The following is a 25572-nucleotide window of genomic DNA, read 5'->3' as shown; positions in this document are numbered from 1 at the left end:
TATAAATAGATCTCTTTTGATCCAGATTGATTTCTTTTTGCTCTCTTCATAATCCCCCTTATATTTATTAGAATGATTAGCCATACCATTAGTTCTACAGAATGTTGTCTCTGAATAATCCATAAATCCTTATTCTCTTTATTACAGTTAGACCTAGTCCTTCAGAATATGATAGAGACACAGGTCAGATATCCATATCACTTTGACTCTGATTTCTGATAAGACTAATAAAAAAAGACACTATTTGGTTAGTCTGTACTTTGTAATCCTGGAGGCGGATTCCAGGAAAGGATGAATTGTCAACAAATCTAGAATGAGGTCACCTAACCCCCAAATCTCTTTCCTGATAAGGTAACAAAAACTAAGTCTGAAGTAAACTTTCCAGTTAAACCTTTGTTAAAAAGATCACTATCAAAGATAAGGGAAAGATTATCATCAACATGACCCACATTTAAGTAGTATGCTAAAGTTGAAAAATAAATTTCTTCATAATAACATTATGAAGTAGGCATTGCAAATATCATTGTCTCCATTTACAAATGGGGTAATTGAAGCTCAAAGGAATTTTATTTTTATTTATTATTTTATATATATATATATATATATATATATATATATATATATATAAATTGAGTTTCAAATTCTATACCTCCTCCCAGGCCTGCCTCTACCCACTGAGAAGACAAACAATATAATATCATGATACATGCAAAATATACTTCTATTCAGCCATGCTGTCAGAAATACAAGAAAAATACAGAAAAATTCTATTTCAATTCGCATTCAGCGTTCAACAGTTCTTTTTCTCTGAAGGTGGATAGCAATTTTCATAGTGAATCCTTTGGAATTGTCTTGGATCATTGTATTGATCAGATTAGCTAAATCTTTTACAATTGATCATCATTATAATATTGTTATAATGATCTCCTAGTTCAGTTCACTTCACTTTGTATCCATCTGTATAGGTCTTCCCAAGCTTTTCTGAAACTATTCCCCTTGTAATTTCTGATAGCACAAAAAGAGCTGCTATAAATGTTTTTGTACATACAGGTCCTCTTCCTTTTTATTTATTCTCTTTGGGATATAGACCTAGTAGTGATGTTGCTGGATCAAAGAGAATGCCCAGTTTTATAACTCTTTGGACATAGTTCCAAACTATTATCCAATATAGTTGGACCAGATCACAACTCCAGGTTATGCAGTTTGAATGCTCTCAATCCATGATGGTCAAGAGGTTAGTGGCAATAACAGAGTTGTTAAATATCCCCTTTAAATCGGCTGCAGGTTTAGAGTGAAAGAATTCAATTATTCCTGAATTATTAGTTGCAAAATGAAAGTTTATTGTTGGACAGAAATCAGTTTGCTAAGGGACTGACTTCTATAGTGGCAAAGATCTATTTGGGAAATGGAGTTTTGGCACTGAGAATGCTTTCTCAGCAGGCAGAAGGGTCCTGGCAACTGAGCAAGCTGCGTAGGGCCATCTGCAAAGAGCTTAGTTGAGGGAAGCTGTTATATTGGGTATCTTGGTGGGAGCTGGGACAGCCCAAGCTGATCAGACCAGGATTCCTCAATTGAATGAGAATTTAGAATTTTTATGGGAGTTGATTTGCCCCTAAATCATATTGCTTCCTCCTGGGAGGATGGGGCTCTGTCTTGAATCCTTGGAGCCTGGGACATCCTTGGAGCCTGATCTCTGAGATCAGAAAAGGGGACAGACACAATCTCTAAGAGTGATAATCTTAAAGGGAACAGTTCCCCTCCCCTTTCACAGGTATATTAATTTATCTATTTTCCTATATCACCTCTAGCATTTATCATTTCTGATAGGTGTAAGGTGGTACCTCATAGTTGTTTTAATTTGCATTTCTCTAATCAATAGTGATTTAGAACATTTTTAAAATATGGCTATAAATAGTTTTGATTTTTTTCTGAACACTGCTGTTCATATTTCTTGATCATTTAGTGGCTCTTATTTTTACAAATTTGATTTCGTTCTTTACATATTTGAGAAATGAGGCCTTTATCTTAGAAATTTGCTGTAAAATGTTTAATATACTTGTCTATAGTGCCTTTTGGTGGAATGTAATTTCCCTGATTATTTCTTAAAAAGCATATGGGATATGCTTTAGAAATGTTTGTTAAGTGAATAGGTAGCTTAGGGGTTTCCCCTTTCACCTGAAGCACCGTTCTGCATGGACAGAGAGAAAAAGGCATGTAAAGGGCAAAAGTAGTAGACCTATAGGCACTCAGAATGTAATCCCTACACGAACCACTAGATGGCTTGCTAAAACTTGAACTACTTATTTGAGTGTTGATGTCCAAGTGCTGACATGATTTGCTTGAGTTCAGTTCCAACTCTGTATTCCATTGAATTCTTTGAGAGCTTTGCATCTCCATTGCCCAGCACAGAGCTTGGTATAGTGCTTGACATACAGCAGGTGCTTAATAAATATTTATTGATTGATTATAAGTACTTGATAAATTTTTTTTGATTGATAAAATGATTAGTGCTTAACCAGATTATCTTTCTAGGTTGTAAAAATTTTCAACATGATTCATCAAAATAGTTTATAATGATCAGACATGATGGTACACAACTGTAATTCCTGGTGTTGGAGAGTCTGAAGCTGGTGGATCACTTGATTTTAGGAATTCTGAGTTGTAATAGGGTTAATGCCAACCAGATGATCACATTGAGTCTGGCAAGAATATGGTGAGATCTCCCAGGAGCCAGGATTCAGGGGATAAATGAGAGATAGACAGACAGACAAAGAAAAAAGCAGAGAGACAGAGACAGAGAAAGAGAAAGAAAGACATGGTGACAGAAAAAGACAGAAAAAAAGAGTAAGACAGGGAGACAGAGACAGAAAGACAGACAGAAAGAGAGACAGAAAGACACACAAAGAGAGACAGAGATAGAGAAAGAGACAGAGACAGACAGAGAGAGAAAGCTAATTTGGCTGGTCAACATGTGCTCTTTGGTTTTTTTTTTTTATATAAAGGGGCAGTTTAGTTGGTTCAGTGGATAAAGCACCAGCCCTTAATTCAGGAGTACCTAAATTCAAATCTGACCTCAGACACTTAATACTTCCTAGCTGTGTGACCTTGGGGAAATCACTTAACCCCAATTGTCTTTAGAAAGAAAGAAAAGTGTATATAAAGTGTATATAAAAATGTCTATTGAAACTTAAAGCTGTGGAATTATAATGGTCAGGTTTGGTCCTAAAGAGGATATAGAACGACAGCTTCATTTCTTGAAGTAGGATACAATCAATGTGAACTTTTGATATGTTGGTTAGTTATATTGACATTTACCCCTCTCATTTTCATTTTCCATTCTAAAAGATGATTGGAGAGAAAGGAAGAAAGATTCACTGAGAAATGCAGGTAATATCAAAATAATCATTCAAATTTATTTTAAGATTTTTCTAAAGTGTCTTTGATTCCTTTGCCCATCTTCTCAGTTTTCTGCAACATAACAAAACTTTCAAGATGATATTAAGGATTACAACCATTTTGTGAAACACAGGGCCAATGAAAGAGAATTCTGCTTTTAGCTTAGTTTCTAAAATCAGTAATAGGGGTTATATTTCAGGAAGTGGTCCTATGAATTTGAATCCACTTTTCCAATTATCAAGACTAGAAACAGGCATTTTAAGTAATAAGTTAAAATAACTTTGAGTAAATCCAATACCCCTGGATAGATGATTGCTAACCGTAAATTATGAATCAGCGAGTATCCAATTATTTTATAGCCCATACTGTAATCTTCAAAAGTAATACAGAATGACTTTTCAACAAATAATTAAGCATCATCTCTTATGTGTAAAATATTCCAATTGCTAGGGATACAAAGATTTAGATGTAACACAGACTCTGTTCTCTAAAAGTTATTGCAAACCCTACAGCTAACAGGAGTTAAAGCTGGGGAAGAGGAAATACACAAATAACTGTGACATATGGAAAAAGAAGGTAAGTAAGGATAAGGGTTCAGATAGAGTGTTATGAGAAATCTGAAGAAGGAAAGATCAATTTCATTTTTCATTCATGGAAAGACACAGGATCTAAGTTGGATTCTGACAATAAAGATTTCAGGCAGACAGTGTGAGCAAAGATGGACAGGTCCAGGGTGGTTAAGAAGAAATAGCAGAGACAGTTCAAACTCAGGTGCAAAACCAATGTTAGTAACATAGTTAATAACAGTGTTAATAACATAATAACATAGGGAAGAGACCAGAATTGAGTCCGAGAGCTTGATCAAAGATCAAAGCTGAGAGAAGGGAAATTAGTTCAGAAAGTGAACTCAGGTTGATTGCATAGCCTGGAGATGAAAGGTAGGAAGATGCCTGGGTAGAATGTCTCAGTCCTAGAGATAGTAGCCATGGAAAGAGTATGTATCAGCAAAGTACTGCTGTAAAACAGTTTCTGGAGGGTGGTGCCGTGTATGTGGCTCCAGAAGAAGTCCATTTCTTTCTTCCTTTTTTTTTTTTGTTTTGTTGCTGAGGCAATTGGGGTTAAGTGACTTGCCCAGGATCACACAGCTAGGAAGTGTCTGAGGTCAAGTTTGAACTCAGGGTCCTCCTGACTTCAGGGCTGGTGTTCTATCCACTGCACCACCCAGCTGCTTAAGAAGTCCATTTCTTGACCTGAAAAATGGTAGAACTAGAAGGCAGAGTTCCTGCACCTACCCCAAGGAGAGAGATGCCAGAATTCTTGGATCAAGATGAGGAGCTCTAGAGTCAAGGTGAAGTACTAAGAGACAAAGCCATAATGTTGAAGCTGGACTTCTCTCCTCTCCTACTCTCAATTCTCCCCGGGCAAGTTTCTGAGTGTGACAATCCCTGACGCTACTTTTACTGCGCTACCACACTTTTGTATCCGTCCTGGTGTCTTTCCTTGCATCCATTTTTTACACTTTTTTTTTTTTTGTAAAATAAAAAATAATAAATCTAAAAGGAATGGTGAGTTTCCTTATTTTCCACAAAGATCGCTTCAGACTTTTCCTCCTTATCATAATCATTTTTCTTTATTTGCTTGTTTCTGAAAATTTCTTTCTTGAGAGTTCGTCTGTGCCTCCTGGACTGGCCAGTCTAGTAGAATTTAAAGCTCCGGGAGTATTTTCAAGTCATTATTTAGCCACACTCCGCTGTGGCCTCTGGGCATACAAAGGCAGAAGTAAAATAGTCCCTGCCCTCAAAGGCTTTGTAATCTAATGGGGGATGGGGTCGGAGGAACATGGTACAAAACTTTGTGTGATATATGTGCATCTATATGTGTCTATAGATTTAAATAAATGGTTTAAATTGGGCCCATATGTATGTTAGGTTTAAATAAAATATATCAAGTAAACACAAAATAACAAGGGAAAAGCACTGGAAGCTGAGGAGAAGTGGAAGAGAGAGGAGAGCTAATCCACAAATCGATGAGAATTTATTAAACACGGGATAAGAGGAAAGGCAGAAAGGCAGCGCCTGCCCGCAGGAAGCCCACAATCCAATGGGGCCGACTCGCCGAGGACTGCAGCCGAGATACAGGAGATAATCCACAGTACTCAGGTGCATCCGGAAAAGCTCGCGGCCGAGATAAAATGGAGATAATCCACTGGACTGGGGGCTTCCGGAAAAGCTCGCGGCCGAAGATGGGAGGTAGACGTGGGAAGGGGAGGGGCGCGGGTCCTCGTGGAATCGGCCTTCGCCCGGCCTTGAGGGCGTGGCCTCTCCTAGATTCGAGGGGCTGCTCTGCCCCGCCCCCAGTTCTCCTTGTCTCTTAGAATCTGTGAGATTCCCCGCCCCTACTTGAATCCTGATACCTTGTTATTAATATCGGTGCAAGCCGGAGTGCTGGCGGAAGGGGAAGAGTCAACACCACTTTTACCTATAATTGTGCCCCATCCCTCCCCGACAAAAGGGGGCGGTGTGCAGCTACATTAGGGCCAACGAGTCCGGTGTACGCTCTGGCCACCGGCGGGACGAGCGTCCCGAATGTGTTCAATGTTTGGTCCTCCGGGGCATGCGCAGTGGCGGAGCAGGAATCGCTATGGCAGCGGCTGCGGCGTCGGCTTCCCTCTGGCCGCGGGGCTCTCGTTAGGCCCAGCTGCCTCCCCAGCCCGGTGAATGAGCGCCTAGGCTTCCCGCCGCCCCTGCCGGGGAATGAGCGGCGGTCCGGCCTCCAGCCGCCACCGCCGCCACTCGCGGAGACCATGCCCCTGGCTGCCTACTGCTTCCTGCGGGCTGTGGGGAAGGGCAGCTACGGGGAGGTGACGCTTGTCCGGCACCGGCAGGACGGCAAGCAGGTGACCCGCAGGGGGGCGGGGGAGAAAAGGGGGGAGGGAGGAATCGGGGAGCGAAAAGGAGGGGCGGGACTCAGAGTTGGGGAGGGAAGAGGAGGAGGAGGAGGGGGACGGTACCGTGTTCTGTACTCTGGGACCTTGCTTCTCCAAGGGAAAACCCCTTTGGGGTTGCTGGTGTTTTCTCCCCCTTCCTCAGATTGTCATGTTTGTGCGACCCTGTTTAATGTAGAATTAAAGGGGGCAGGGAATGTTTTTCCTCCATTTTTTGTTTTTGTATCCCCATTTCCAGCACAAAGACCTAATGTGTATTGGGCTGGACTAGGAGAAGTTAGCAGCCCAAGACTTAGAAAAGCTGGGCTGGGAAATGATGATTCCCAAAGATGCGCATAAAGGTCTAGGCCGGAAACTTTGGGCCTAGAGTCGAGGAGCAAAGATGGCCCGAAGTGAACGGAACTCCGAGAATAATTGCAAGGAGCCAAGGGCTGTAGTGCCAGAGGGGCCAGAGCTAGACCTGCAATCTGGAACCCTGAACTCGTATCTTGCCCCCGAGCTAATTCCCTTCTCTCCTCCTCATCTACTTTATCTTCAGTCCAACCATATCTTTGTGGTGCTGAGGAGTACTTGAGATAATATTGGCAAAGTGCTTTATGAAGCTTAGAGTCTGTTAACAGTCATTCTTGGTATTAGAGTTATGGAATGTGGAGGAGGAAGCGAACCCAAAATGGAAGGTCACCATGACAGCAGGGTTGAAAATGTGGATGGAGGCTCTGGCTGGGACTGTTGGGTGGAAAATAGTGAGGGATAAAGGATTAAGAGTAAGACAATTCAGGCTGAAAATAGGGGTTCAAAGACTAGAGGAGGGATAGTTCTTGGAGTGGATTTCTCTGACTCATCATCAGTAAGATAATTAATTTGACTCCAAAAAAGATTCCTATAGGAAGATCAATTGCAGGTGACCCTAGTCTCTTTACTAGCAATATGTTGGGAGTCTATTACATTGCCCATGTTCAATTTCAAGTCCTAGTCCTGGTTGGTAGTTCCAGAGCAAGGTGGAGTATACTAGAGCTTGTAAACTGGAGTGGGGTCCCTCATCACTGTTCCAGGGCAGAAAAAAGTGCTTATGGCTACTCATAGACCAGAGCAAGGGCCAGGAGAGTAGTAAGCGCGTTCATCTCTTCTGATCATACTGAAAATTTACAGGTCTCTAGAAGTATCTCTGAAAACAGATGCATTAAAAACCCTTAAAAGCTTTGGATACTGGACCGTACACCCTGGAAGCAGAGCCCCACCAAGAATAAAAAATCAAGGAATAGGCTAAGAAAATGAGTCAACAACAGAAAATAATTCTGACCTTAGAAAATCACTATAATGACAAGAAAGATCAAAATGCACATTCTAAAGAAGTCATAGCTTTTTCCTCCAAATGTCCAAGAAAAATATGAATTGGTCTTAGGTCACTGAAGAACTCAAAAAGGATTTTGGAAATCAGGTAAAAGGAAGAGGAAAAATTAGGAAGAGAAATGAGAGTGATAAAAGAAAATCATGAATCAACCTCTTGGTAAAAGAGATAACAACAAATACTGAAGAAAATAACACCTTAAAAACCAGAATAGATCAAATAGTAAAAGAGGTATAAAAAGAGAAGAGAAAGAATGCCTTAAAAAGTAGAACTGGCCAGATGGAAAAGGAGGTACAAAAGCTCACTGCAGAAAATAATTCCCTAAACAGTAGAATTGAACAAATAAAATCTCATGACTATATGAGAAATCAAGAAATAAATAAAACCAAAAGGATGAAAAAATAGAACACAATGTAAAATATCTACTTGGAAAAATGGCTGACTTAGAAAATAGGTCAGAAGAGATCATTTGAAAATTATTGGACTATCTGAAATCCATGATCAAAAAAAGACCCTAGATATCATATTTCAAGAAATTATCAAAGACGAGTTCCTGGATATACTAGAATTAGAGGATAAAATAGAAACTGAAATAATCTACTAATCACCTAAAAAAGATTCCAAAATAAAAAGTCCCAGGAATATTCCAGCCAAATTTCAGAGCTCTTGGGTCAAGGAGAAAATATTGCAAGCAGCCAGAAAGAAACAATTGAAGTATTGTGGAGCCACTGTCAGAATAACACAAGATTTAGCAGCTTCTTACTTTACAGAATCAGAAGATGTAGAGTATGATAATCCAGAGGGCAAAAGAGCTGGATTACAAGAATCAACTATTCAGCAAAACTTGAGTATAATCCTTAAGGGATAAAAAAAATTGGATAGTTAGGGGGCAGCTAGGTGGCTCAGTGGATAGATTACCAGCCTTGAATTCAGGAGGATCCGAGTTCAAATTTGATCTCAGACATTTAATACTTCCTAGCTGTGTGACCCTGGGCAAGTCACTTAATCCTAGCCTCAAAAAAAAAAAAAAAAAAAAAAAAAAAAAGATAGTCAATGAAATAGAGGATTTTCACACATTCTTGATGAAAAGACCATAGCTGAATAGAAATTTTGATTTTGAAATACAAGACTCAGAAGCACAGAAAAGTAACAGGAAAGGAAAATCATTGTTTATATTCCTACCTAGGAATAGGAACTTTCTCATTATTAGGATAATTAAAAGCATATCTAGATAGAGTGCACAAGTATGAGTTGAATATGAAAGGATGATATTACTTAAAAAATAAAATTGAGAGAAATGTATTGAGAGGAAATAAAAAGGAGAGGTAGGTAAAATGAAGTAAATTATTTCACATAAAAGAGGCAAGAAAAAGCTTTTACAGAAAAGGGGAAGAGGAGAGGTGTAAGGGAGTGAGTGAACCTTACTCTCATTAGAATTGGCTCAAAAAGGTAATAACAAACATGGTCAATTGAGTGTAGACATCTGTCTTGTTCTACAGAAAAGTAGGGGAAGAGGTTGAGAGAAGAGGGTTGGTGATAAAAGGGAGGACAGTTTGGGGGAGGAGGTAGTCAGAAGGAAAACACTTTTGAGGAAGGATAGAGTAAAAAAAGAGAATGGAATAAGCAGGGCAGTGGGGAGGAGGTGATGGGGAAGATAGGATGGAGGGAAATATAGTTAGCAATAGTAACTAAAATTTTTTAATCTTATTTCTGTGATTAAAGGTTTCATTTCTCAAAAACAGAACTGAGTCAGATTTATAAAAACAAGAGCTACCCCAATTAACACATGATCAAAAGACTTTTCAAGTGAAATAATCAAAATTAACTGTAGCCATATGAAAAAAAGTAACTCACTATTGGAGAAATGCAAATTAAAACAAATTCTGAAGTACTACCACATACCTATTAGATTGGTTAATAGGACAGAAAAGAAAATGACAAATGCTGGAAGAGATGTGGGCGAAAAACTGAGATACTAATGCATTATTGGTAGAATTTTGAACTGATTCAAGCATTCTGTAGAGCAATTTGGAACTACATCTAAAGGGCTATAAAACCATACACACCTTAGCAATTGACTTAGCAATACCATTACTAGATCTGTATCCCAAAAAGAGATAAAAAGCAAAAAAGAAAGGATATGTGTACAAAAATATAGCAGTTCTTTTCTGGGGGCAAAGAATTGGAAATTGAAGGGATGCCCGTGAACTAGGGAATGTTTGAACAAGTTGTGGAATATCCTTGTGATGGAATACTACTGTGCAATAAGAAATGATGAGTCCAATTCTTTCAGAGAAACCTTAGATGCAAAATGAAATGTACTATGTGAAAAGAATAACTCCTATTCTCAGCAATATAATCATCTAAGACATCTCTGAAGACCTTATGATGAAAAAATGCTACCCATCCCCAGAGAAAGAACTAGTGATATCTGAATACACGTTGAAGCATATTTTTAAAACTTTATTTTTCTTGAGTGTTCTTTTTTTTTTTTTTTTTTTTTGCGGGGGTCTATATTTTCTTTTATGATGTGAGTAATATGGAAGTGTTTTGCATGACTGAATATTAATAACATCAAATTACTTGCCTTCTCAGTGGGGTAGAGGGAGGAAGAGAGAATTTGGAACTCAGAGTCTTAAAAATAAATATTAAAAAATTGTTTTTATATGTAGCAGGGAAGCAAAATAAAATATTAAATACAATTTTTAAAAATTCACCCCAAAACTGTAATTGCTCTACAAATGTTTGATAATATCAGTTGCTTCATGCAATATGATAAAACATGACTGATTCATATGTACTCATAAATAATTGTCATTTTGGAAAGCTAAGGTGGAAAATATCCAATGTTATTCTGAGTTTTCTTCAAGGTTCTATAATTTCACTTTTCCTTCTGCTAACAGCTCAGATTTACCTTTATAACTTAGCATGTGATTTCATGAGTTCCAAAGCAAAGTATTTTTTTGCTTTGGTAACTAAGCCTTCCTTGAGTTCAACCCACCAGAGGCCAATGCTTTCTTGAACCTCTCTAAACTTAACTGGTTCTCATTGACAAACAGGGAGATGTTCACAAGGCTCAAACAGAACGCCTTTTTACCATCAGGATTTGCCAGAGTTTATGTTCCAATGATAATGCTTTCAGAAACCCAAAGTCATCTTTTGTAAGGCATCTTATGAGACATGAAGAAGATAGAATTTCAGTTTTTCAGAAAGGAGAGTAGCAGTATACAGTGTTTATTGTTATAGAACTGGTGATAGGTCAGTTTGGAACCTTTTTTTTTCAGCAATTTCTTTTCGAAGCTCTGCTATCTTTCATATAACAGTTTTCTCACTGTCATTATTACACAATACATACTTATTCTCCCTACCTGAGATGTGCTATGTGAATTGGTCTCCTTGTTGCATAGAGTCGTTTATTTTTACAATGAAATTGTGTTTAGAAGCTAGGTTTTATAGGAATCCTACAAATACTTAGGAGGATTAGAAAGAATATGTCTGTGTATTTGTACTTGTGTGCACATGTCTACATATGTGTAAAAGTGTGTTTTCTTTGCAGTATGTCATCAAAAAACTAAACCTCCGACATGCCTCCAGCCGAGAGCGGAAAGCTGCTGAACAAGAGGCCCAGCTTTTGTCTCAACTGAAGCACCCCAACATTGTTACCTACAGAGAGTCTTGGGAAGGAGAAAATGGCCTGCTCTATATAGTTATGGGCTTCTGTGAAGGAGGGGATCTCTATCGAAAACTCAAAGAACAAAAGGGCAAGCTTCTACCTGAGAACCAGGTGGTGGAATGGTTTGTTCAGATTGCTATGGCCTTGCAGGTATTAATCAGAATGGTGGCAACTCATCTTCTGGGTCCTTCTTTCTGACCTTAAAATTTCAAATGAAATTGGTCAAAGCTTTCACCTCAATTATAATTTTGTCAAATATCAGTGGAAAACTAGTTCAAAAATTTTTATATTGTAAACAAGGATATTCATAATAATGGCATAAACATTTGACTTCTGCTGTATTAAAGTATATCTTTTAAAATTCTTTGTCAAAAAAATAAAAATTGGCATCTCCTGAGCCACAAATTACTAAATCTTTAGGGTGCTTGGTTTCAAAGGAGAACTACTTGATTCTTGCTTTGGGAGCTATCCTTCTAAAAGCAACAACATGTGTGTAAAGCTCTCATCCATCAACATCAGCTATTAGGAACTCTGCCAAGAACGAGAAAATTAGTTTTAAAAAAATCAATGAAAGGAACACTTATTGAGGACTTGCTTTATGCAGACACACTGCCTTGTACTAAAGGAAATGAGTGGTCATAAAGCTCAAGATGTAACCTCCTGCCTTTTACAAAAACCGTTTCTCAGAACCTATAGTGTCTTCATTTAGACACAATTCTAGTACACTTGGTTATCTCCTTTCCCTCTATAGCAGGTTAAAGGCAGAAACTTAGAAAGAACATAGAGGAAGACTGCTAGAGACAGGCCCACTGATCATTAGCTAAAAATAGCAGCTAAGAGCTAGAAAGGAGATAAAAACCATGAAAAGAAGAGAAGAAATAATTGAAGCTAGCACTCCATGGAGCACCTGCCGGATGCTAGGCAGTAGGCTAAGTCCTATAGAAATACTTTTTCACTTGATCCTCACAACAACCCTGAGAAATAAGTGCTTGTCCCCACTTTACAGTGGAGGAAACTGAGACAGGTAGAGGTGAAGTTTTGCTGAAGGTTACAGAGCTAGTGAGGGACTAAGTCTGGATTTGAACTCAGCCCAGTATTCATTGCCTCCCAGACCCCTCTCCCCCTGCCACCTGTACTTAAAAACTATTAACAGTCTGAGGCTATTTTGTGTGATTCCTAGATAGGAATGCATGATGCAATCATCAGTGTTCCTAATCATAGTATCAGGCGTCAAGTAAAGATTGTTCATGTTTAATGTAGTCCACTTAAGGAGGTAGGGAAATACCTCTTATTACATTGGAAATATATATATACACTCACTGTGTTTTAGAAACATTTCTATCCTTTAAGATAAGGTTACATTTGCACTTAAAATAAGTTTTTAATTTTCCCCAATAATGCCAGGTATGTTAGATGTCACTTTTACCATAGAAAACTGTTGGTACATTTCTATCCCAATGATTTTTTTATTGTTTGAACAAATTTGTAGTGTCATAACTTTTCTTGTCACAAGATAATAGGGAGAGATTTCAGACACAGTTCTTTATTCGTTTTAGGAATAAAATTTCCTTTGATAGAAATAATTGAGTCTTTATGACCATATGATGAGTAAATTCAGTATCAATTAACTATTTTCCCTAAAAAAATTGTCTTAAGGTAGCAAGATTTGGGGTGTTAATTAACACATGAAAATATAACTGGACTTCTTCCTACAGATAGAATGATTTAAAAAATAGAAAAAGAAGCTAATATTTAATAGATACAAGAGCATAGTTCCAAACTGCTCTTTAGAATGGTTGGATCTGTTCACAACTTCACCAACAATGTATATCAGTGTCCCAGTTTCCCCACATCCCCTCCAACATTTGTCATTGTCTTTTCTTGTCATCTTAGCCAATCTGACAGGTGTGTAGTGGTATCTCAGAGTTGTCTTAATTTGTATTTCTCTGATCAATAATAATTTGGAGCATCTTTTCATATGGGTAGAAATACTTTCAATTTCATCATCTGAAAATTGTCTGTTATATCCTTTGATCATTTATCAGTTGGAGAATGGCTAAGCACATTTTCTTGCAAGGGTCTATGCAGATTGTCAAGGACACTGTACATAGAAATAATTCTCTGGCCCTGCTTCAGGATGGACCTTGGGGGTGCACACCACATCTCTCTTCCACAGTTATCCTTTCCATGCCAGCATTAAAAAAAAAAAGAAGTTAATAGAAAACAAGAGAACAGCAGAGACAGATAGGGACAAGCCCCATTGGTGAGAAGGAATTGATTTTGGACACTGTGATCGCATGGATAGAGTTCTTTCACATTTGCAAAGCACTTTGATGTAAGCTTCTCAGTGATCCAATGAGGTTCTCTATACAGGTCTTACTGCCTCTATTCCACAGATAAGAAGACTGAGGTTCAGAAATTAAGTAACTTGCTTGTTGTCCTATAGGAAGTTTCTGAGACAGGATTGGAATACAGGCCTTTCTGACACCAACTTCAGTTTTCTTTCTGCTTCCCTCTATTGTCTTGACTCTAATGGAGTAATTGTGGGCCAAAAATTTAAAAAACTTGAGTTTCATTTCATTCTGGTTATGGCTCTGACACTGACTGTGTTATCCAGGCTAGGAATTTATCTTCTGTGCCCCAGCTTCCTGATCTGGAAAATGGAAGTAACAGAGGCTGCCTAGGGGCTGGAAAAAGTCTCAGGTTTAAATGTTAGTGTTTCTGCATGGCCGTTGCGGTTACTTTCTGCTCTTGGATCCTTTATAAAATTAAAAATGAACTAGATGATTTCCATCATTCATTTAAATCTCTAAATCTGTGATATTGTCTTGAATAAAACATCTACCTCAGGGCAGCTAGGTGGTATAATAAAGTCAGGAGAACCTGAGTTCAAATCTGCCCTCAGACACTTAACACTTTCTAGCTGTGTGACCCTGGACAAGTCACTTAACCCCAATTGTCTCAGCAAAAAAAGAAATCTGCCTCAGTACTCAATACCTCAATACTCAACTCAGTGTAATTGTATTTTCTACCTTTGGTGGAAAAAAAATAGAATAGTTTTAACTGGGTTTGTGTAATTCAAGAAAGGCAACTTTTTGGAAATCATTGGAGGTTTCCTTTTACATTGTTCTTACTTGAAAAGACATGTCTTAATATATAAATGCCTAGAAACTTCAGGAGAGACATGTATGGGATTTAATTTTCTTACTTTCAAAGGGTCTACATTAAGCCTTTTATATAATAATGAGGATTATTACAAAGAAAATAGCCCAGGGACTCCAAAACAATGATCTAAAAGATATTGAGGGTTTTGTGGGCTACTAATGAAGTATTCTTTCTCCCTCACAGTATTTACATGAAAAACACATCCTTCATCGAGATCTGAAAACTCAAAATGTCTTCTTAACAAGAACAAATATTATCAAAGTAGGCGATCTGGGGATTGCCCGAGTGTTAGAAAATCAGTACGACATGGCCAGTACACTCATTGGGACACCATACTACATGAGTCCTGAATTATTTTCAAACAAACCCTACAACTATAAGGTAGGGAAGAGCTGCAATTCTCAACTGATCCTGCTTCTATTTGTTCATGTTTTGTTTGCAGGAACAAAAGGGCAGAGTTGTCTTTAAATTTGTATAAGGAAAATTATATTTTATTTTGAAAATTAATAAGCATATAACTATGTTGACACACTTTCTTTTTCTATTTCCAGTCTGATGTTTGGGCTTTGGGATGCTGTGTTTATGAAATGGCTACACTGAAACATGCTTTCAATGCAAAAGACATGAATTCTTTAGTTTATCGAATTATTGAAGGAAAGGTAAAAACAAATCTAGAACTGATAGTATTTAGTGTTGGGAATAAGATTTATTTAGCTCTTCTTTGCAAATAACCACTTTCTGGGTAATCATTATTTTATATTGAATGAGCAGAAAAAAATATCGTACCTCATGGGAAAAGGTGAGCTTAGAAGGGGGAGAAATGGACTGATAATACTTTTTAGTACCAATTGTAAGACTGATTTAATGGCTTTAGAAAAATATTATGGGGTGACTTTTTTGAAAATGGGGAGCTTGCAACAATACAGATTTCATGGAACTTTTGGGGGGTATGTAGTCCATTTATATTTGATATTAAGTTTGTTAAGTTTGATATTAAGTAGTTATTAAATGAAAACCATTGAAAATAAGTCACTTTGTGGATTTGATCATATTTTTGTTCTATAGTAGTCATCATTTGCAACAACTCATGTCTATTCTTAAGTTGAGAATTGCAGAAAATGTTATTATGGATTATGTAGCAAGTCCTCTTAATAGCATTTCATGATTAATGGTTTGACATAATATCCTTTGCATGATGGCTGGGTGAATATGAGGATCCCCTACTGCAGAGACCAAGTTGGAACACTGTGGCTATCCATCTTTCATCCCTTGATCTCATCACATAACTAGCCCATTTCTTGCTAGCATCTTATTGAACTGTTTATAGATTAGATATAAAAATTATGACATTATAAGTATCCAAAACTTGTTATTCCAGTCACAACAGCTTAGCCATTGCTATCTTGGGACAGATACACTGAGCAGGTCAGCTTGGTGGCTGTAAATGCATGTTGGAAACTATTGGAGATGATTTACTTTTTTTCTATCCAGTATTTGAGTTTTATTTGTCCTGTTGTTTCTTCCTACAGCTGCCACCAATGCCAAAGGACTATAGCCCACAACTGGCAGAACTGATAAGAACTATGTTGAGCAAGAAGCCTGAGGAAAGACCCTCTGTGAGAAGCATCCTTAGGCAGCCCTACATAAAACGTCATATTTCTTTATTTTTGGAGGTCACAAAGGCGTAAGATATTTTTCATACAAGAATCTGGGTTAAAAAGTTTCATAGTTGCAGTAAAGGAAGGTGTCTATATTTTTAATATTTCTCTAGGTAGGACTCTAAAGCCAAATCTTTATAGTAAATGCCTTAGGTGGCTAAATTCTCTTGTCTTTTTTGTTTTTGTTAAAATTGGAAACCTAAAGGGTCAAGACAAAGACTAATTTGTTTTGGCTACATAGGATTTGTTAATATCTAATAAGTTACTCTCTGATCTCTGAAGGACCCATGAGGGATCCCCCAGAAAAGTAAGCTCTCATTTTGTCTCCTGTCCTTTTCTCCCCAAACAGCTGTTTCCAGAGCTTTGGGCTCACTTTCTCTCACACTGGAATCCCACTCCTTCTAACTCCAAGTCTATAATGCTCTCTGCTATGTCACATTAGTTCATAGCATTGTGATTGTCCACTGTGGGGGCTTAAAGAGATTGCAGGAAGCTGATCCCCCAGGAGAGGGCGTTGTGCTCCTTTAATATGGTCTATTACATTTTTTTTTTAATGTACTCTATTTATGTATTCTACATTCCAGCCAAACTGGTCTGATTTACTCATGTATGACAATCTTCTTCTGTCTCTAATGTTTTTGTACAGGCTGTCCCCATTGCCCAAAGTGTTCTTCCTCCTTATTTCTGTCTTTGGTCTGCCTAATTCCAAGCTTCAGCTCAAGTGCCTCCTCCTACAAGAGACCTTTCCTTATTTTCCCTTTTTATTCTCATCCTCACCCCACCCCCTTACCTTCTTCCAAGTTATAGAATTTTAGAGTTGGAAAGGTCCTCAAAGATAATCTGTTTTTAAGACAGACCTAATCAAGAATCCTATCTGAGCCATGTGTGGGTCCTGAGGGCAGGGAGAGAGGAATAGTGACTCTGGAGGTCAAGAATGAACAATGAGGAGGGAATATACTAGAAGTCACAGAATGAGGAAGTTTAAGGGAGGAAGCAACTTAGGGCTTGAGCACGATTCATATCACACCTGACCTTTACCTCTACATCTGTGCCTCAGGTCCTGGACAGAGGTCAGTGATGTCCAATGAGAACCTCGCAGCCCTTCATAGCAAAGGAAAGTCCATTCCCACTCTTTAGATTCCTGTGTACGTTAGTATGTAATGGATCTGTGACTATGACTTTGTGGGTGCCCTCTCTAAAACAGCTTGTAGCTAGGCCTTGACTCTTCAGAGAAGCCTTAGGCTAAGTGATTTGTTTCCTCCGTCTGAGTCAGAAACTGGATTTGCATTCTTCCCTTGCAAGATCAGTACTTTTATCTACTGTAGCACACTCCATCTAGACTCATAACAAAGAAGGCAAACCAAAGAAATATTTTCAGTAGAAAGAGCTGAAAAATAATAGATAGCATTTCATATAGCACCTTAAAGTTTATAAATCTCTCATCCAAGTCTTAAAACAATAGTAAGAGTTAAATGCTACCTCACATGACAGATGAGGAAACTCAGGCAGACAATTTAAGTGACTTCCCCAAGATCACACAGATAATAAGTTTATGAGGCTAAATTTGAACTTTGGACTTCTTGATTCCAAGATCAAAACTACCCACTCTTCTGCCTAACTTATTAGGACTGTATTGTGTCTGTATTTTGTATTTTCTGATCTGTGTATGTTTTTACCGCAGTAGAGTATACTTTTTCCTTTTTTGTCTTTGTAACCCCCAGCCCACCTAGCACAAGGTATTAAGCACCTTATGCTTAATAAATGTTTGAATCTTGCCACATTTAATATATTTCCTTTGTTTTCTTTTTATGAAGGAGAACTTCCAAAAGTCATATTAAAAATGGCAATTCTAAAATCAAACCTGCTGCTGAAGTTATTTCTGTAAAAATTGAATCAGAAAATGAAGGAATCATCTCTCAGCAATGTTTCTCAAAGCAATCCAAGATATCTACAGAGGTATGTTTCTTTAAAAGGACACATTTTAAAACAATAGTTAAAATAATAGCTTATCAGACTGTATGTGGGAATAGTTGTAATTTTTAAAAGAATATCCTGTTAAAAAAATGGATTAATTCTAAAACTCCATCCAGAAGAAAGGTAATAAAGTTAATTTATTTAGAACATTTTAAATAATGTGGATTGTTAAAACACTTGAGATAGTAGTACCATAGTAATTCTTAAAGCATATTTGCAGGTTGAAGAAAAATGTCTACCCCAAGGTAATAAGCCTATGGATACTTGCCTCTCAGAAGTAGCCTGTCCTAAAAGTCGTCCCAATAAGAATGAAGTGCACAGCCTTGGAGAATCTTTAGCAACAATCAGCAAAGTGGATATTAACATCTTACCTGCCACTGAAAGGAGAAACTCAAAGAGCGACAATTTACTGCAAGATGACAAATCAAAATATTCTAATATTTTTGATGAGCCAGAAGCTAAATTAAATGTATCTCCAGTGAAGGAACAGAGGCAGCAACTGAGTACTAAACCTGAAAATTTAGCTCCCTCTCAGACTTCTATTGAGGTCGCTGATGAAGAGAATGACACGATGAAACTTTTGCAGCCTTTACACAAGGATCTCAAGCCAATGCACCAGGTGAGGTTTTTGGCCATTGTCAACTCTCAGTTTCAGAGTACTGTAGGAAGTACTGGTTAAGATATCTTGTTTAGGTCTGTTTTAAAAAGAAGATTTTAAACAATAAGATATTTCATATACCCTTTTATATAAAAGCTAAAACAAGAGATTTGCACTAAAGGCACGTTTAGCTATCTTATCCTGTTCTCTACCACTTATGATAGTAGATAGGGAAAAATTCAACAGCTGCATAGATTTCCATCCCTTTTCCCTCTCTTGCATCTTCCTAACTTTCCATCATCTCTTTTTCCCTCCCTCCTCACTATCTAGGACTAAGCCAACTCCATTACTAGTTCTGATTTTTAAAAATTATTTTTCCTTAGTATTCAGTGCATTTCCACCACCATGTGAGCAAGTTTTAATCAGCTTCTAGAGAAGATGTATAGTAAAAAATGAATTAGATAATTGTTTAATTAAGAGAAAGGAGTCATCAGAGGATTAAGAAAGGAGTCAATCAGAGGATTGGAAAGGTAAAGTAGAATAGTGAGGATATTTTTTAAAAATTGGTATCCTAGAACTCCGAAGATGAAATGAAGTAGAGGATTAAAAATTATCATTCTTATTCCTTATTTGGCTCTTAGATTACATTCACAGAAGTTTTGAGAGTTACTTTGAGTACCATTTTCATACTACTTATTCTTTCTTCTGGGTTTTATTTGTTCACGAAAATACAAGACCTTCTTGTTTCAGGATAGTTTGGACTCCACTGAAAAGCTCTTAGCACCATTTGTTCCTGTTGTCCTGGTAAGTCTCTTAACCTTTTAGTGAATATATCTTACTTGTTCAACTGATAAATTATGTTTTTTTTTTTTCTTGTTAGAATTTGATCAGCTGACTTGATCTTATTTAGTTCCTAATGAAACACTTTATAAATTTTGTAAAAATCACTCAAGATAGTAACCTAGCTGTACCAGATTAAAACTATATTATAAAGTAACAATCATAAAAACATTTGGTACTGGCTAAGAAAGAGAGTAGTGGATCAGTGGAACAAGTTAGGTACACAAAACACTTATTTCACTTTGTTCATGGAGGACTTTGTAGGTTTATTTTTTTTTTCCTGAGAGCATCTTGTTCATCATTTCTCAGAGAATAATAATATTCCATCACAAGCAAATATCATAGTTTATTGAGCCATTCCCCATTTGATGGGCATCTCCTCAATTTCTAAATTTTTGTTGTCCTAAGAAGAGAGCTGCTATGAATATTTTTTGTATATATAGGTCATTTTCCTTTTTTTTTCCTGAATCTCTTTTAATATTCAGGACTAGTAGTAGTGTTAAGTCAAGTCAAAGGATATGCATGAATTTGTTCACAGATCATATCTTTTGATTAGTTGTCAATTTGGTCATGCCTTTTATTTTTTATAAATTTGACAGTTCCCTCTGTGTCTGAGAAATAAAGAAACTTGCTTCAAAAACTTTTTTACCGTTACTATTGCTAATTGTATTTCCCCCCCATTTATTCTCTCATTCCTTTCACCCTATTCCTCCTTAAAAACTGTTTTGCTACTGAGCATTCCCTTTTCCAATATGCCTTCTCTCCTTTCTCATATCCTGTTTCCCTTCTATTTTCCTGCAGGGTAAGATAGATTTATTTGCCCCTATTGCATATGTATGCTATTTCCTATTTGAGCCAATTCTAATGAGAGTAAGGATCTCTCATTTACCCTCTTGTCCCCTTCTTCCCTTCCACTGTAAAAGCTTTTTCTTGCCTCTTTTTAGGGCAGATAATTTGAACCATTTCACTTCTTCTTTTCCTTCTCTCTGTACATTCCCTTCTCACCCTTTAATTTCATCATTAAAAAAAAAAAGATATCCTCTCATATTCAACTCATACCCATTCCCTTTGTCTATATATTCCTTATAACTGCTATAATAATGAGTGTTCTAATGAGTTACAAGTATCATCCTTCCATATAGGAATGTATACAGATAAACCTTAAATTCCTTATGATATCACTTTCCTGTTTACCTCCTTATGCTGCTCCAGAGTCTTGTATTTGAAAATCAAATTTTTCATTTAGCTCTGATCTTTTCATTACGGATGGTTGAAAACCCTCTATTTCATTGAATGTCTACCTTTTCCTCTGATGGAAAAAGTTTTGCTGGGTAGGTGATTCTTGGTTGCAATCCTAACTCTATTATTCTCTGGAATATCATATTCCAAGCCCTCCAGTCTTTTAATATAGAAGATACTAACTCTTGTCTTATCCTGATTGTGGCTTCACTGTATTTGAATTGTTTCTTTTTGGATGCTTGCAATATTTTCAACTTGATCTGAGAGTTCTGGAATTTGGCTATAATATTCCAGGGAGTTTTCATTTTGGGATCTCTTTCAGGAAGTGATTGGTGGATTCTTTCATTTTCTCTTTTACCCATTGGTTTTAGAATATCAGGACAGTTTTCCTTGAAAGATGATGTTCGGCTCTTGAGCATTAATTTCAGGTAGACCAATAAAATTAAAAAAAATAATAACTTTTTCTTTTTAATTTAAAGCTTTTTATTAAAAAAAAACACACACACACATGTACAGAACTCCTGCAAAATCCTGTGTTCCAAATTTTCCTTTCCCTTCTTTCTCTACACCCCATCCCCTAGGTGGTAAGTAATCTAATAAATGTTAAACACGTGCATTTCTTCTATACATATTTCCACAATTATCATGCTGCACAAGAAAAATCAGATCCAAAAGGAAAAAAGAAGAAAACAAAATACAAGAAAACAACAACAAAAAGAATGAAAATAATATATTGTGATCCACATCAGTCCCTATACCCCTCTCTCCACTCTAAGACCATTGGAATTGGCCTGAATTATCTTGCTGTTGAAAAGATCCATGTCTGTTAGAATTGATCATTGTACGATCTTGTTTTTGCTGTGTACAGTATTCTCTTGGTTCTATTCACTTCACTTAGCATCAGTTAGACCAATAATTTTTAAATGATCTCTCCTGTATCTGTTTTCCAAGTCAGTTATTTTTCCAATGAGATATTTCCAGTTTTTTTTTCCATTTTTTCGGTTTTGCTTTATTGTATCTTGATTTCTCATAAAGTCATTAGCTTCCATTTGCTCAAATTTATTTTCCTCTGTGAGCTTTTGTACTTTCTTTCCCAGTTGGCCAATTTTGCTTTTTAAAGCATTCTTCTCCTCATTAGCTTTTTGTATTTCCTTTTGCACCTTTCTCAATTCTTTCCCTAATTTTTCCTCTTATCTCTCTTATATGATTTTCAAAATCCCTTTTGAGTACTTCCATAACCTGAGCCCAATTCTTAATTTTCTTTGAGGCTTTGAATGTAGGAGCTTTAACTTTATCATCTTCTGAGTGTGTGTTTTGATCTTCCTTGTATAATAACTTTCCATAATAACTTTCAGTGGTCAGAACCTTTTTTTGTTTTCTGCTCATTTTCCTAGCCTATTACTCTGCTTTTAATTCTTTGTTAAAGTACAGCTCTGTTTACAGCGTGGAGGGTACACTGTTCCAACCTTCTGGGGTTTTATGTAGTTATTTTCAAAAATCTGACCCCAACACTGTTTTCTGCCCTAGAGCTGTTAGGTGTGTCCCTGCCTCACAGTAGCTGTAAGGTCTAGTGTGCTAGCCAAGGCTGCACAGGGACTGCACACCAGATCCCTACCCCTTTGCCACAGACCCTCTCAACTGACCTTCTGAGTCTTCCCTAGTGTCCCCAGGCTGAGAGGTCCACTAGCCTCCAGTACTGCTGCTGATTCAGAGGTCCTGCCTCACTGATGCTGGGGTCCAAGCCTGTGCTGAGATTGCTCAGTAGCCCCCATTCTAGTCCCACAGGCCTTTTCTGCTGACCTTCTAAGCTCCTCTTTAGTGTCTCTCAGCTGAGAGGTCTGGAAACCACCAGTACTTCTGCTGAGTTAGAGGTTAGGCCTGGGCCTGGACCAGAGCTGGGTCTAGTACTGCACTGGCATGGCCCGCACCAGAACTGAATGCTAGACTCCCATCCAGGTATCCCATCCTGTTCTACTGAGCTTCTAAGTTATCTTTGGCTGAAAAATGTTCTACTCATCTTTTTGGGTCTTCTTTTGCTCTAAAATTCATTTAGAGTCATTATTTAAAGGAATTCCTGCCTTTGTGTCACCATCTTGGCTCCACCTCAAAACACAGACATTATAATAGTAAATTTGGAATGTCTCCATTTTGTTTTAATTTGTTATTTTTCAATTAAACCCTTTTTTTTTTCCATTTGTAATTTTAGGAATATATTTTGTTTTTTATATTACCTTCATTTCTGAGTGCATTTTCCTTTAAGTCTTACCCAGTGAGCTTTTCCTTGTAACAGAAAGAAAAAAAAAAAAAAAAGAATAAAGAAAAAAAAATTAGTTCAGCAAAATGAAGCACTTTCTCAGTCAGGTGTGTGCAGTTCCACATTCATAGCTCCTCACTCTCCAAAGAAAGGAGGGAAATGCATTTTCTTATCCAATTTTCATGCATAAGATATGCATTGATTCTTTTCTATAACCATCTAAATTTAGTCCTCTGCATTTGGAGATTTTTACACCTAAAAGTTGTTGCATGGAAATTACTGAAAGGCTTTTTATAGTATTAATTAAATTAAATTATTGAAAGTAGGTTATATATTTATATCCAAATTACTAGTTTTCATCAGGAATTAAATTCAAAATTTAAAAGAAACAAATGGTGTTTTGCTGAACCACACATTTACAATTATTTTTTCCATTAAAAGGTTATAGAAAATTCTTAGCTCAAAGAGTTGTTAAGTTCAATAAATGTTTATTCAGTAGATAGGACTGTGTATTCACCAAGAATACTAAGACAGAAATAAGATTTTTCCCTGCTCTTAAAGAGCAGAGATTTGAGTAGGTAACAGAACATATACACCCACAATGAGGGAAATGTAAGGAGAGAGAGACAGAGACAGAGAGAGAGAGAGGGAGAGAGAGAATGAGCACACTTAACAGCTGAGGGTATGCATATGGATTCTCTAGTGTTGAAGTGAAGAAGGAGTGTATTCGCAGGACAGTCCTTGCAAATGCACAAACTGGGAGATGAATGGAAAGTAGCATTCAGGAAACAAATAGTCCAGAATGATTTGTTTTTTTAATTGGGCGAAGAGAAACAAAGAATTCTGAATTGGGACAGAATAGATTGATGTTATTTTGATTGTAGTCCAGGGTAGCTAGAAGGCATTTATTTTCAGAATTTCTGCACGTACCAAGGGAAATTTTTTCCTCCTAAGCCCCAGGAATACTTTTTGGATGGGAACTAAGAAGGCATGGCCATTTAGAAGACTAAAATCCCATTTCATTCCATGGACATACGAAGTTTTTTTCATTTTCAGGATAGAATCAATCCATACTTACAGCCCCATAGTTCTGTGTCTGAGCCCTTCCACTCCCGGCAAAGAAGGCAGAAAAGAAGGGAACAAGTTGAAAGAAGTAGAGGTAATGGACAGGTAGGTAGAAACTTCTTTGGGATAATTTGTCACGTACCTTTAACAGTGAAATTTTCAGAACTCACAAAAGTTATATATATTGATTCATTGTGGTGTGAAGGAAACTTTGAATTTTCTGCAGAGAGGAAGTTCTGATAGGTTCTACAAGGTAAAAATATTTCACATCTGCTCCTTGTGATGTACTGGGATTTGTCCATCTGAGGGCCAGGCTAATCTCTAGAGGATCATCATGGTGGCCTCAGAAGGATGTTTTTTGGTCATGGCAAATCTTTAAATTATGTTACATACACATGTATGTATGTTTTAAATTTGTTTTACTTAATATTTCCCAATTACATTTAAAAATTTTTTTTCAACATTAACTTATTTTAAATTTTGAGTTTCTTTGAGAAGGCAAGCAAATATGATATGAATTATACATATGAAGTTATGTAAAACATATTTCCATATTAGACATATTACAAAAGAAAACACACAAAATCAAGAAAAATAAATTTTAAAAAGTATACTTCAGCCTCTGTACAGAGTTCATAATTTCTGTCTCTGGAGGTGTATAGATAGCAGTTGTTTATCATAGATTCTTGGAATTGTCTTGGATCATTGTATTGATTAAAGTAGCTAAGTCTTTCATGGTTTCTCATCATTACAGTATTGCTGTTATTTATACAATATTTTCCTGGTTCTGCTCACTTCAATTTGCACCAGTTCATATAAGTCTTCCCAGATTTTTCTGAAATCATCCTACTCATCATTTTAATAGTATTCCATCACAGTGATAGGCCACATTTATCTATTCTCAAATTGATGGGCATCTCCTTAATTTCCAATTTTTGCCACCAAAAAAAATCTATAAATATTTTTGTACAAAAAAGTCCTTTTCCATTTTCTTTGATCTTTTTGGGATACAGACTTAGTGGAGGTATTTCTGGGTTAAACAAAGGGTATGCACCAGTTTTTTAGCCATTTGGGCATGGTTCCAAATTGTTCTCCAAAATGGTCAGATCAGTTCATAACTCCATCAAAGTGCATTAGTGTCATTATTTTTCTACAACCCTTCCCGGCATTTGTCATTTTCTTTTTCTTCCAATTGAATAGATGTGAAATGGTACCTCAGAGTTGTATTAATTTGCATTTCTTTAATCAGAGATTTAGAGCATTTTTAAAAATGTAACTAGTGTTAGTTTTGCTTTTTTCTGAAAAGTGCATGTTCATATCTTTTGACCATTTATCAATTGGGGAATGGCTTTTTTTTTTTAATAACTCTAGCTCAGTTCCCTATATATTTGAGAAATGAGATCTTTATCAAAGAAACA

At 36.9% G+C, this 25572-nt stretch overlaps 1 protein-coding gene across 5 annotated transcripts in view; it reads left to right on the top strand.

Annotated features, from left to right (window-relative positions):
- Positions 1 to 5959: 5959 nt before the first annotated feature.
- NEK4 (NIMA related kinase 4) overlaps positions 5960 to 25572 on the top strand; it is a 35466-nt gene continuing 15853 nt past the window's right edge. Inside the window, exons 1-9 of one of the 5 annotated variants that reach the window (XM_074283502.1) lie at positions 5965 to 6292; positions 11245 to 11511; positions 14710 to 14907; positions 15078 to 15185; positions 16056 to 16210; positions 17999 to 18140; positions 18379 to 18777; positions 19507 to 19560; positions 24146 to 24259. In XM_074283502.1, the coding sequence (XP_074139603.1) occupies positions 6200 to 6292; positions 11245 to 11511; positions 14710 to 14907; positions 15078 to 15185; positions 16056 to 16210; positions 17999 to 18140; positions 18379 to 18777; positions 19507 to 19560; positions 24146 to 24259 (1530 nt within the window). In that variant the 5' untranslated portion in view covers positions 5965 to 6199. Of the gene's footprint in view, positions 6293 to 11244; positions 11512 to 14709; positions 14908 to 15077; positions 15186 to 16055; positions 16211 to 17998; positions 18141 to 18378; positions 18778 to 19491; positions 19561 to 24145; positions 24260 to 25572 lie in introns of all 5 variants that reach the window. The other 4 variants (XM_074283501.1, XM_074283505.1, XM_074283504.1 and 1 more) reach the window with 4 other exon arrangements.

The sequence above is a fragment of the Sminthopsis crassicaudata genome, chromosome 1 (genome assembly GCF_048593235.1).
Source record: "Sminthopsis crassicaudata isolate SCR6 chromosome 1, ASM4859323v1, whole genome shotgun sequence".
Taxonomy (NCBI): domain Eukaryota; kingdom Metazoa; phylum Chordata; class Mammalia; order Dasyuromorphia; family Dasyuridae; genus Sminthopsis; species Sminthopsis crassicaudata.
The sequence above is the reverse complement of the archived record's forward strand: the minus strand, read 5'-3'. Positions and strand labels throughout refer to the sequence as shown.